The 12342-nt window shown below is 51.1% G+C and overlaps 1 protein-coding gene across 17 annotated transcripts in view; it reads left to right on the plus strand.

The window, feature by feature from the left end:
* The window catches only part of MYO18A (myosin XVIIIA), a gene marked incomplete at its 5' end in the record, with an annotated part of 144832 nt that overhangs the window by 67841 nt on the left and 64649 nt on the right, over positions 1 to 12342 (plus strand). For 12 of the 17 annotated variants that reach the window (XM_081890109.1, XM_081890120.1, XM_081890123.1 and 9 more), the window contains 6 exons: positions 123 to 267; positions 2185 to 2196; positions 4104 to 4277; positions 6105 to 6195; positions 8243 to 8435; positions 9937 to 10023. In XM_081890109.1, the coding sequence (XP_081746235.1) occupies positions 123 to 267; positions 2185 to 2196; positions 4104 to 4277; positions 6105 to 6195; positions 8243 to 8435; positions 9937 to 10023 (702 nt within the window). The remainder of the gene's footprint in view (positions 1 to 122; positions 268 to 2184; positions 2197 to 4103; positions 4278 to 6104; positions 6196 to 8242; positions 8436 to 9936; positions 10024 to 12342) is intronic. The other 5 variants (XM_081890118.1, XM_081890121.1, XM_081890111.1 and 2 more) reach the window with 2 other exon arrangements.

Raw genomic sequence — 12342 nt, forward strand, 5'->3', positions numbered from 1 at the left:
CTACCCCACGTGGCTCTACTGCAGATGCCATTTACTGAGCAATTATAAACAGGCTCCCCATTTTTTTTAGTGCAGGCCAATTGACTGTGTATTTTGTTTCATTTATTTTCTGTTGGCTGCAGCCGGAGGAGAAGCAGAAGGCCGCCCAGCAGTTCAGCAAGCTCCAGGCAGCCATGAAAGTGATGGGCATCTCCAGCGATGAGCAGAAAGCCTTCTGGCTTGTCCTGGGGGCCGTTTATCACTTGGGGGCTGCAGGAGCCACCAAAGGTAATGGGCCAAGCTCGCCGAGAGCTGCCTTGCTTGGGTGCTGGGAGTGGCTTCGTTGCTGCTGAATTGGGCTTGGGGTTCCCTTTAGGACACAGGGATGGGAAACCTTCACCCCCTCTCGGCCAGACGTGAGCCTCCTTGGACCCCTATGAGGTTGTTTCTTACCAAATCAACATTTATTTGATTATCAATACCGCATTTATATCCCACCTTTTCCTCCAAGGAGCTCAGGGTTGTCCCCACTCTTCTCCACCTCTCCATTTTATCCTCACGACAGCCCTGTTAGGCTGATAGTGAATGGCCCATGCCTTCATGGCTGAACAATATTTGATCTCAGACGTGGAGTGGGTAGAGACACAGCTGCAGAAAGGATTGAACTCTCCCTGCACATCCCTGCACTGCTTTCTGCAGTCTCTCCCCTCACCCCATGGACAAGTGGGCAGGATGACCCACTTGTCAGTCACCTGACGTCAAAATGAAGAACAGGCAGGATGAAGTTTGAATGGAAGAGCTTCAGATAGAGGAGGAGGAGCCAAGTGAAGCCAGGCTCTCGCCAGAGTTGCTGGACCGGACCTTGCTCCTTCTCTGACCCTCTGACCTCCATTGCAGGAATTGCTGCTTGACAGCTAATAGTTGAGGGAGCGGAGCAACCAGACAGAGCTGGTCTGTCTTCAAGTTGATAACTGCTCTGAAAGTGGGTGGCTGGGAAATTCCTTTGCGACATCACAAGCGCTGGCCTGCACCATCTGTAAAAGTGCAGAACTGCATGGATCATCCCCCTCCCTACCACACATCAACCCCAAAGAAGAGAGGGTTCATTTGGATTCTGTGCCTCCCAAGTCTGCCCCGCTGCTCTGGAAACAGAAATTGGTACCTCGTGTTTTCTGCAGTCACACTCAGACATAACCAGGAGAGGGCAGTCCATCACAGGGCTCAGCGCTACAGCTACTGCCTTGTGCACTTTGGGCAACATGTGTGTGTGTTTGTGTGTGTGTCTAGTGTTTTGCAGCGGCTGGCTTGCTGCTAACACCTGTGCTTTGGGTGTGTGTTTGTGATTTAATCTATTCCCTGAGCGATGAGTGAGTCAGTTGCTTGGAGCTGTCAGCATCTCTGCTTTAGATGTAGCCCCATCTTTCAGGCAGGGTTGCCATGGCGGTGACGGGCAGCCCACATCTCATCCCTGAGTTTTAGATCACCTGTGATTATCCCTCAGTGGCAGCGAGATCCTCTGCTTGTCACATGGCATTAGGAAGGAACCGTGGCCATTTTTTCTTTTTCAACCTTTCCTTGCTATATTAAAATCCTGAGCAGGTCTTAGGCCCTTGCTCTGGAACATAGGAAGCTGTCCTGTGCTCCATCTACCAAAATGTTTGACTGACAGCAGCTCTCCAGCTTGTCAGGCAGGGAGTGTCTCCCACCCTACCTGGAGATGTTGTTGGGGATTGAACCCTCAACCTTCTGCATGCCAAGCAGATGCTGTATCCATGAGAGAAGTTTGCTCCCTTAGGAACATAGCTAGCTGCCTTCTACTGAGTCAGGCTGGCTGAGTATTGTCTGCACTGTCTGGCAGCAGTGGCTCCCCAGGGTTTCAGGAAGATGCCATTGCTTTATACCCCTGAGCTATGTCCCTTCCCCAGTCCTGCCTCCACTCCACTGACACCTGGAGCTGTGCTCCTTCCCATCTAGCTGGTGGGGACAAACTGGGATATGCAACCCAGAAATCTTGGACCCCTTCTGCAATTATCTTTCACTCCACAACTTTGGGATGGGTTTTTTGTCTCATGAAAGAGTGTGTGTGTGCCTCACCTGCCTTTGTTGCACCTGATGTCTCTGCAGGAACCTTTTTATGTCAAAGCTGTGTTCTAACTCCCCTCTCTTTGTGTTTGCATGGTGCATGCTGCTCCCTTTGCAATGCAGACGGCGACGAAGGTAAAGCCCCCTTTCCTTGCGCCCCCCCCAATGAAATCCACCTCTCCTCTGCCCTTTCTCTTCCTCATCCCCCTCCACCCACATTCCTCCATACCCATGTTGGGTGCCTTCTGGTGCACAGGGCTGGTTAGCTCAGTCCCATTTACCACCTCCCCCTGGGGAGCTTGCTGCCCCGGCACCTCTTTAGAGGTGGGCCGTCAGGGTGGCCCTGGGAGTTCACCCTCTTCCTCTGTGCCATGGTCATGGGGGCAGGGGGTGGGTGGGCTGTCTGTACATAGGAATACAGAGACTAATTGCATTAGTCCATGCAGTTCAGTCCTCTCTACACTGACTGGCAGGGGGTCTTTTCCAGCCCTACCATTGGGGAATGAAACAGGTGCTCTGCCACTGAGCTATAGCACGTTCCCTAAAAACATAACAACCCAAAAAGCTGCCCCATACCGAATCAGGTCGCTAGGTGTCTCACCTAGCTTGATATTGCCTGCACTGACTGGCGGCAGCGCTCCAGGCTTTCAGGCAGGCAGCCTTCCCCAGACCTGCCTGCAGATGCCCTAGGGGCTGCATGCATCATGGAGCTGGTGGTCACTCCTTTCTATCTTCACCACAAACCAGCTGCAGTGCCCCTCCCTCCCTTCCCCACGTCACGTGTGAAGCAGTTTTGCACGGGAGGGTCTAGAAACTTGAATGCTTGGCATAATTTACTGTGGACCTCTGCGTGTGGATATCATTGACCCCCCCCCCGAAAAAAATTGTATTGTCTTCTGTCCCTTCTGCTTTGCATCAAAATGTGCTGGACCAGGCCTGTCCTGCACAGCCTCACCTTCTACCTTCTGAGCAGCACCTGGTCCTTCATGACACCCTGTGCAAAGGAGAAATAATCCCTTTCCCCCTGGATATCTATGGGTGGGCATCCCCCACCCCAACTGAAACCTTTGAAGATGTGCCCCTTCCTCTGTGGCCCCAGGAAGGCCCACTGTTAAGAGTGGGATGGCTCCACTAACCGTTAGGAATACAGGAAGCTGCCTTACACTGAGTCCATCTAGCTCAGTATTGTCTGCACTGACTGGCAGCCATGGCTCTCCAGGGTTTCAGGCAGAGTGTCCCTCCTAACCTTGCCAGGATATGCCACTGAGGCTTCTGCTGGCAAGGCAGATCCTCTACCACCCTCTGCCACAGCCATGGTTCTTGATGGGCAGGTGGACAGCTGGGTGGCTGTCACCAGCAGGTGATGTTTCTGGTTGTTCCCCCACCTCCCACCCCCCAGTTCTGGCAAGGCGGAGAGAGGGCTGCCTTTCTGCTATTCTCTCCACAGCCCCTTCTTCCCTGGCTGCCTACAGCCCGTCCTGCAATGGCTCATTGCCATGCTTAGCCTGGCAAGAAGCATTAAGCTGTTGACCTCCAATCTCCCCTCATCAGGCTCCTAAATACATTTTCATTATGTCTCTCTCTCTTTGCCCCCTCACATTTCTTTCGCCCCCTCCCTTCCCCAGCAACGTCTTGCTTTTTAATTCTGTACAATGTGAACGATGACAAGGCCAAGCAGTGGGTCATGCCATGCCAAACCCTGATAAAGCGTGATCCCTCACCTAATGAATTTTATTCCTTTCCCACTGTTCATGTGTGGAGAATCAGATGCTTGTGTTGCCCCTGGCAGGCCCCTCCTCTCCCCTCCACTCCTGGGCTCCTCCTTCCACATTGCGAGTGGGGCCTGGAGCTCTCTGTTGACAAGGGGAAGGATGAGTGCTGACTTGCGTATGGTGCTGAGCCCTTGGGTCCTTTCCAGAAATGTCTCCTCTTCCCCACCCCCACCGGGCCAGCACAAGGGAGCTTCTTCGCTTCTCTTGACTCAGACCTGATGCTCTCTCTCTCTCTCTCTCTCCATCCATCCCTCTCTCCCCTCTTTTCAGCTGGGAGGAAGCAGTTTGCTCGCCACGAGTGGGCCCAGAAAGCAGCCTACCTGCTGGGCTGCACGCTGGAAGAGCTGTCCTCATCCATCTTCAAGCATCAGCCCAAAGGGACCCTGCAGAGATCCACCTCCTTCCGCCAGGGGCCGGAGGAAGCTGCCTTGGCAGATGGCTCAGGTAAGTTGAACCTGCAAGGGTCAGAAGCCTCAGAAGCGGGGCCATCGGTCCTTCCTGTCCCTTATATATGTGCACACGCACACACAAATGTTAGTCACATCCATTAATTTCAATGGGTCTGTTGCTCTTGGCATCCATCTGTCTTGATAGACGATGGAAGTGTGTGCCTTCAGGGGTGAAATCAAACCGCTGGAGAATCACAGCGCCTGCTGTGGCTGCAGAGACCGGGAACTCGTAACTGTGGCCTCCTGCATTGTTTCTGCTGTGTTTGCAGCCCCCAAGTGACCTCTCCAGGGCTGTATGGAACTCCTGGGCTGCCCAGACAACAAGACCCCTCCTCAGTGTCACTGGTGTGGTCCAAAGGAAAGCAGAGCAAGACATTTCCATCAACTCCAGGAGTTGCTGGAAGGAGGCGTACAAGTCGCCATCCAACTGTATTAGGGACTTCACTCTGGATCCGTGGAGGGTTTACTCCTTAGCCTTTTCTTCTCTCAAGGATATCCTGCAAGGCAGCGGAGGTTTAGGATCAGAGTCTTCCTTCTCCTAGATGGGCTACCTTTCCCGGTGGATGAGCCCCATCTGCCTCCCCTCCCCCATTTTCAATTATAGCATGTGCAGAAATCACCTGCTTGACCGTTGGACCCACTGTTGGTCTTACCCACTCATTCCACTGGATTCAATGGGTCTGCTCTAATCAACATTGAATACAACACACACTCTCTTGTTTTAATAAATTTTCATCTATGCAACCCACACTTTCTTCTTTGAATAAATTTCCTTCTATGTAACAGTGGCACAGAAAAGCACAACATCCCAAAAATGATTAAAGAGAGGCATTTTAAAAGGGTTTTTGTTGATTGGGGTAGGCACACATCAAAGGATTTTTAAATGTGCTTTTAATAAACAGCGGTCAGGTCCAAATGACAATCATAATTAGAATCTATCCATTATGTCACAATGGTAGCAGAGGATTGAGGAATAAATTTCTGGATATATTGCTTTTAAACTCCAAAGATCACTTTCTCCAAATGTCACTACATTTAGGATTGGATAGCATGTTTAAATGAATAGATACTTAAAAAATAAAAATAGAAAATCCCAACCCACATCTAATTGCATGGAATCAACTCTGTGTCTAGAAATCCCAACAAAAAGTATTCTGGGCTTTTAAAAAAAATGCATGTACCCCCATTTTCACTCATCACACAAGGTATTGTTTTGGGGGGGATGAATTAAAAACAAAAGAACATGAGCAGAGCCTGGCTGCTGGATGAGGCCAGTGGCCCCTCTAGTCCAGCCTCCTGTTCTCAGAGTGGTTGGCCAGGTGCCCCAGTGGGAAATCTGTAAAAGCAGGGCTGGAGCGCAAGAGCCACACTCTCCCCTCCTGCAACTGGCATTCAGAGGCGTATTGCTGCAGAGAGTGGAGAGAGAACATAGCCGTCAGGGCTAGCCTTATTGGCAGCCTTATTCTCCTCCATGAATTTGTCTCATCCTCTTTTAAAGCCATTTATCATGTGGGCCATTGCTGTCTCATTTGGCAAGGCGTTCCGTAGTTCAAAAGAAGGCCTTTCTTTTAGCTGCCCTGAATCTTCCAGCATTCAGCTTCATTGAACGAGTTCTGTATTTTTAAAAAAATTAATAAACAATTATTCAAAAGTTACAATAACAGCTTTGTCCACTGCCATAATATCATAAAATGATCACTCCCTGAGTGCTAGTGAAAAAGAAAGAAAGAAAAGCTTTTTTTTCTATCCACTTTCTCTGTATCATGCATCATTTTATCCTTTCCTCCTCACTGGTGGTCTCTCTTGTCTCTCGCTCCCCCAGGCCCAAAGACAACTGCTCTGGAGTGCTTGGAGGCCCTCGCCTCAGGCCTGTACTCTGAACTCTTCACGCTGCTCATCTCACTCCTCAACAGGTATGGAAGTGCCAGCGGTGGGTCTTTCTAGAGATGGGGGAGGCAGAGGATTCAGCTTGCTTTCAGAGGCGGACCCAGCAAACCTGCACCTTCCAAATCTATGCGTGGATCAGAATGCAGCCATATTTTGAAACATAGCCATTCTCCAGACTTTGCAGTGCAAATTCTGGCTCCGTGGGAGGCCACCTACCTGCCTTGCATGCAGAAAGTCCCAGGCTCTGTCCCTAGTAACATCTCCAGATGGAGCTGGGAAAGATCCTTGCCTAAAACCTTGGAGAGCTGCTGCCAGTCAGTGTAGACAATACTGAGTTAGATGGACTCATGGTCTGACTCAGTTTCAGGCAGCTTCCTGCAGAGAAACCAGAGGATACAGTGGAAAGCAGCTTCCTGTGTTCCTTTGTGTACAAAAATGCACAAGCAATAAATCACTCGAGGCCAGAGCAGTTAAATGTTTATTCAAGAAAAGAAGCCACAGCTCAGGCCTAGTGGTCCTTCTAGGAGGTCTTGTCCTGATGAAACAGTTGCAAGGACCGAAGGCCTTCCCAATGCCCACTAGTACCTGCTTTAAACATTTTCGTTTTCACAATGCCTGTCCAGACTATGTTGTCATGTCATCTGGTTTTTAGCTTATAGTTGATTTATTTATTTTTTAACAGTTTTAAATAGTTGTTTTAAACTATTTTAACAAACAGTTTTATTGTTTTTGTAAATAGTTTTGAGATACTTTTTTCCCTTTACCGTCAAGCGGCATATAAATGTTGTGAAATAAGAAAAAGTAAAAAATGCATATGTAAGTGAAAAGACCATGCAAAAACACATTACATGAGGGGACATGGCTTTGCAAAAGCGTGGATGTTAAGGGAAGCTGCATACATAAATGTGTGTGTTAGGAGAAACCCGCACTAAAATGCTTGATGACTTTTCATGGGGTCCTTAAATAAATTGCAAACCAATGTGGAGAACAGAACATTAGGCTGTAAAAAAAAGGATAAACCAAAATGGCCAGATTCACCCATCCCTGGCTTCACCCAAGTTAAAAAGCCCTCCTCCTCCTCCTCCTCCTCCTCTTTCTTTCCCCCTCCTGTTGGCTAATCCTTAGCAAGCTCCATCAATGCGCCCGACCTTTTCAGACCTCAAGTGCATTAGCTGAGCTAACGAGGAGAGGAAAAGCTTTCCCCCCCATCTGACAGAACTTCTCCATCCCTGCTTTGCAAGGCTGCTTCTGCAGAGCCGAGGGCAGCAGGGCTCCCTGTTCCTTGGGCTGGCCCAGGTAGCCAGCATTACGTGGCCACCAAGTTGAATCTTGGAACTGTAGAGTTGGAAGAGACTCAAAGGGTCATCCATCCATCCCTTTCATAAACGATAGTTGGAAGGCATGCAGAAAGTTAAAATACTAAAACAGGTTAAAATGCACATTGCCTTTCTGAGCACCTGGACAGGCTTGGCAAAACAGGAATGTTCTTAGCAGGCACTGCAAAGAGTACAGCGAAGGCACTTACTTGATATCGATAGGCAGGGAATTGCAAAGTGTAGGTGCTGCAATTGGGTTCTTAAAAATGCAGAACAGGTATTGTCTGGCACCGGTAGCAGTGATAGTTTCGCTGATCAAAGCAGATCAGCAACCCGCTGAACTGCTGGGGACCAGTTATGGGTTTAATATACTAATAGCAGCACTTTGAACTTTTGGCATGGTAGCAGATCAGCAACCAGGGCAGATCTCTAAGCAACCCCAGAAATCACGGAATTGGGGTGGCTTCCTTTTTCGCCAAGGCAGCAGAGGTCACAGCTGCATATGGAGAAGCAAAGACTGAATTAGGAGTCTCTGGAAAGGAGCACTTCTTTCTCTGGGGCTAATCTGTTAAGAGCCCTTCTGGATCAGGCCAGTGCTTTAAATGTATGGCACATTTACAGCCATACTGCTGGCCAGTCCAGGGCTGTGGAGACCAGTGCTAACCCCTGCATTTTTAATACTTGGGGGCCTAAAGCCCTCTCCACCCTGCAGGAAAAAGAATCCTCTAACCCCACTTTTCCTCCTTTATCTGCTGAGGGCCCTCAAGTCCAGCCAGCGGTCCTTGTGTTCCATGATGATTGTGGACACCCCCGGCTTCCAGAACCCCGAGATGGCTGGCCAGAGCCGCGGGGCCACGTTTGAAGAGCTGTGCCACAACTATGCCCAGGAGCGGCTGCAGACCCTCTTCCACGAGCGCACTTTCGTGCAGGAGCTGGAGAGATACAAGGAGGTATCGTCTGGTTTGGGGGAAAGGGGCTCGTAGCTCCCACCCCAGTCCCTAACGCTCAAGCAGCAGGCAGTGCCTGAGTCAGTTCCCAGGTGGAAAGGGTGGGGTGCCCAGGTACTGTGCCAAGATACCCCCGTCTATCATCTGCCTTAATCCCTTTTCTGCACCACTTTCTAATTCAGCTGCTGATTGAAACCAACGAGGGAGGAGGCTCATTTTAGATCCCCCTCTTATTAACCCTAATCAGTAGCATCTGATCTGCCACCTCCTAGGAGCAGGGGATTTCATGAGTTGCCTCCCTCTCTCCCTCTTGCCCCCTTGAGGTCGGATGGCCATCTGTCAGAAATTCTTTAGCTGTGACTGCTGCATTGCAGGGGGTTGGATAAGATGACTTCTTGGAGTGGGGGGGTTCCCACCCAACTCTAGAATTTTATGATACTGTGACTCCTCTCCCGTCCCCTCAACCAGGTGTGGGAAGCCTGTGGCACTCCAGGTGGAGCTGAACTACAACTCCCATCAGCTCCAGCAAGGGATGATGGGAGCTGTGGTTCAGCAGCCTCTGGAGGGCCAAAGTTTCCCCACACGTTTCCTTAAACCTTTGGCCTGCATTAACGCAGTAGAATGCTTTCTGCATCTGGCTGCAAAACCTCAACCCTGCACCCTTCTCTTCTGTGGTGACGTTGCCACTATCATGCCTGGGGTGCAATACGCAGCCGTTCTCCCAAATTTGTGCACTGCAAGAGAACAGCTAGCACAGCACAAGGAGTGGCCAAAATCAGAAATGCCACCCTGCAGGGGAGACTAGCCAGTTGCATTTCTGAGACCCAGGAATCCAGGAAATGTTGCAGCCTGAACGTGACCTTTTTTCTTTACAGAGGCAAAACCAAACTGTTTTGGGGTTTGTTTGTTTTTGTTATTCTGATCCGCTGAGCTGTCCTTTCAGACACCTGGATTAAATCCGGAGTTTGTTTGAGTGGGATGGCTTGGGGTTGGTGATGGTGGTGAGATCAGGGTTGATGTCTCTCAAAGTTTCTCTTGGCTGTCCTTCAGAACCAGGAACTTCCTTTTAATTTAATTGTTTAAAAACATTAATGCAGGATTCCAGGTGCTGTTGCTGCTGGATAAGCCCTGCGTTGCGCACAGGGTGGGTGGCAGGGGGGCGGTGGGGATATTGACAACCCCCTCCTCCAACACACAAGGAGATTTCTTCTCCCTTGCAGTGCATGGATTGCCAGTCTGGCACAAGCTCTTTAGGCAACAGGATTTGGTGGGGGTGGGAGAAGGGGTGGTGTTCACACACCACAGGGCTATCCAGGGAACCCCCTGCTGTGTGTGTGACTTTGCCCCCATAGATTCTGTTCCAACTAATGCACTGACCACTTCTCTCCATATCAACAAACCCGTCCCCTCCTCTCTTTCTTTCTCTGTCTCTGATTGCCTTTTTAACTGTAATCTGTAGCCCCACGGGCCACTAATCACGCCTCCTCTGTCCGTCCTTCTCTAGGAAAACATAGACCTTTCCTTAGATGCCTTAGAGCCTAATACATCTGGGTCTATAGCCACAGTAGACCAAGCGTCCCACCAGGCACTGGTAAGCTGCATGTGAGGGCTCTTCATGGGGGATGGCTGCCACCCCTGCTGCTACCGACGCTGCCCGTTCCTGCTCCATCCCTCCTCCTGCCCCCTCTCCCTGCATCTGGTCCTCTGCCTGCCCTCAAACAGGGCAGCCGCTTGGCTGCAGGTGGTTCTTTTTTGTGATGCTGCTGGGTGGGGCAGATGCATGCAGGTGGTGGGGTTCAAGACAACTTCCTGCCTGCAGTCTGAGCCACAGAGGCTTTCTCTCTCATAACACAGCCAGCCAGGGAGTGTGTGTGTGGGCGAGAGAGAAAGAGGGCTCTCTCTCTTTTTTTGCTCAATTTTGGACTGGGATATGTCCCTTGCAAGCATGCCTCTCAGACCTGGGGTGTGTAAAAGGCAAGGCTTGGGCAGTCTGGGCACAGCTTCAGGGAAACCTGGGGCAGAAACAAATGGAAGCATGTGAGTGTGCGGACGAGAGGATTTAGATCAATTCCACACTGTTTTAAAGCACCCTGTCGCAAGAATCCTGGAAACTGTAGTTTGCAAAGGATGCTAGGAATTGTTTCTCTGCGAGGACTAAACTAGTCTGAACGCCGCTTGCTGGAAGCCGCAGGGGCTTGGGTCTCGCTTGCAGGTTTCCTTCAGGCACCTGTTTGGCCAGTGTGAGAGCAGGACACTGGACTTGATGGGGCATGAGCCTGATCCACCAGGCTGCACTTACATTCTTACTACAGTTCCCAGAATTCCATGTATTTCCAATGTGTGGTGTGAACGTGGCCTTATCCTCAAGGCCGGAAGGAACTCATGCCAGTCTGACTGGCTTGACAGTGGGATGCAGGTGGTTTCTGCTGCTTGGTTTGGAGGCTTCCAATGGGTTCCCTTGCAGTCTGTGGCTAAAGAAACCAAGCCTTGCCTTGCTGGGTCAGACCAAAGCCCTGTCTAGTCCTGCCTCCTGGGCACAAAAGCAGCCAGGGCATCCAGGAGCTGGGCATGGTGGCAACAACCCTCCAGCTTTCCTTTCACCCTGCATATTTCCTGCATGGGGACACTGTGTAGCTTTCTTGAGACCTTGACCCGTTATCTTGGCTCCCCTAACTTAAGCCTTCTGGAGCCATCGTTCTGCTATAACACCCTTCCCTGCAGCTTCTCAGCTTGCAGCATACACACATTCTCTGGGTTTCAACCATGAGTGGTGGTTGAGGTGGCTGTTCCTGCTTCTGGAGTCGGACTAGGTGGGTTTTGGTCACCTGGGGTGCTTCACTCCTGGTGACCCCAGAGGTCTGCTTGCAAGGCTTTGCCCAGTGGGGACAACCGGGTCATTCCATGGACCCCTTCAGTGCCTTCCCCAGCATGGATCCAAGCCCTCGTTTTTCCCTGCTGTTAGCCAGGGGGTGCTGTGCCCAGAGCATGTTGGGGAGGGGAGGACGGGGAGGGCGAGAAAGGGGGTGGGGGGCATTTCAAACCTCCTAGCCTGACAGCTGCCACTGAGGGAACCGGCTTCCTGACTGGGAGCTACAACCTTGGCAGAGCATTTATCCTTCCAATTAGCCAACGCTAACGAGGAGAAAGCGCTGGCTCCAGGTAGGGAGACGGCTGTCAGGGTTAGTTAGGGCTTCGCTCTGATCTAGGCAGATCTGACTGGATGAAGGGGGCTATGAACTCGCTGTGTGTGTTTGTGTGAGAGAGAGGGGGGCTGGGGAGTTGCAGCGCAGGCGTCACGCATGGGGGGATGGAATGGGTGCATGGGTGTGAGAGGTGCAGAGTCTACCCCATTGCTCCCCCTTCTCCACTTACCCTCTGCAGTTTCTCTCTCCAAGCGCATTTCTCAGCAGCCAAGCTCCTGTGACTGAAAGCAACTTTGGTGTGGGGCAAAAACATTTAAGGAGAATGGCTGTGTGTGTGTAGCAAGTGGTACATGAGGGGAGGGCCTCCCTGCTTTCGCTGAGAGGGTGTGGGGAAGCATCCCCCCCTTATGTGATCGGAACTGTTCCAGCGTTAAGCACACCTGCTGCTGAGGCATCTGATTTGGGGTCACGGGCAGCTGCCTTATGCAAGGTCAGGCTGTCAGTCTAGCCCAGCATTGTCCGCTTTGACTGGCAGCAGCTCCCCAATGCCTTCTACTTGGATCCTTTCAATGCGACGTCTCAGGGTTTGAACCTGGTGACTTTTGCAGCTGCTCTCCTGCGGAGCTTTGGAAGCCCCCTCTCCTGGCGTCAGGGTGTCACTGGTCTTCTTTGCCCCACACTGGCCTTTAGGATGGAAGAGAGATTTTATGGGGTTTGGGGGCTCGATGGGCCCCCTTTGGCCTGACCCAGCAGGCTCCTCATGGGCT

The sequence above is a fragment of the Podarcis melisellensis genome (assembly GCF_964234715.1).
Source record: "Podarcis melisellensis genome assembly, chromosome: 15".
Taxonomy (NCBI): domain Eukaryota; kingdom Metazoa; phylum Chordata; class Lepidosauria; order Squamata; family Lacertidae; genus Podarcis; species Podarcis melisellensis.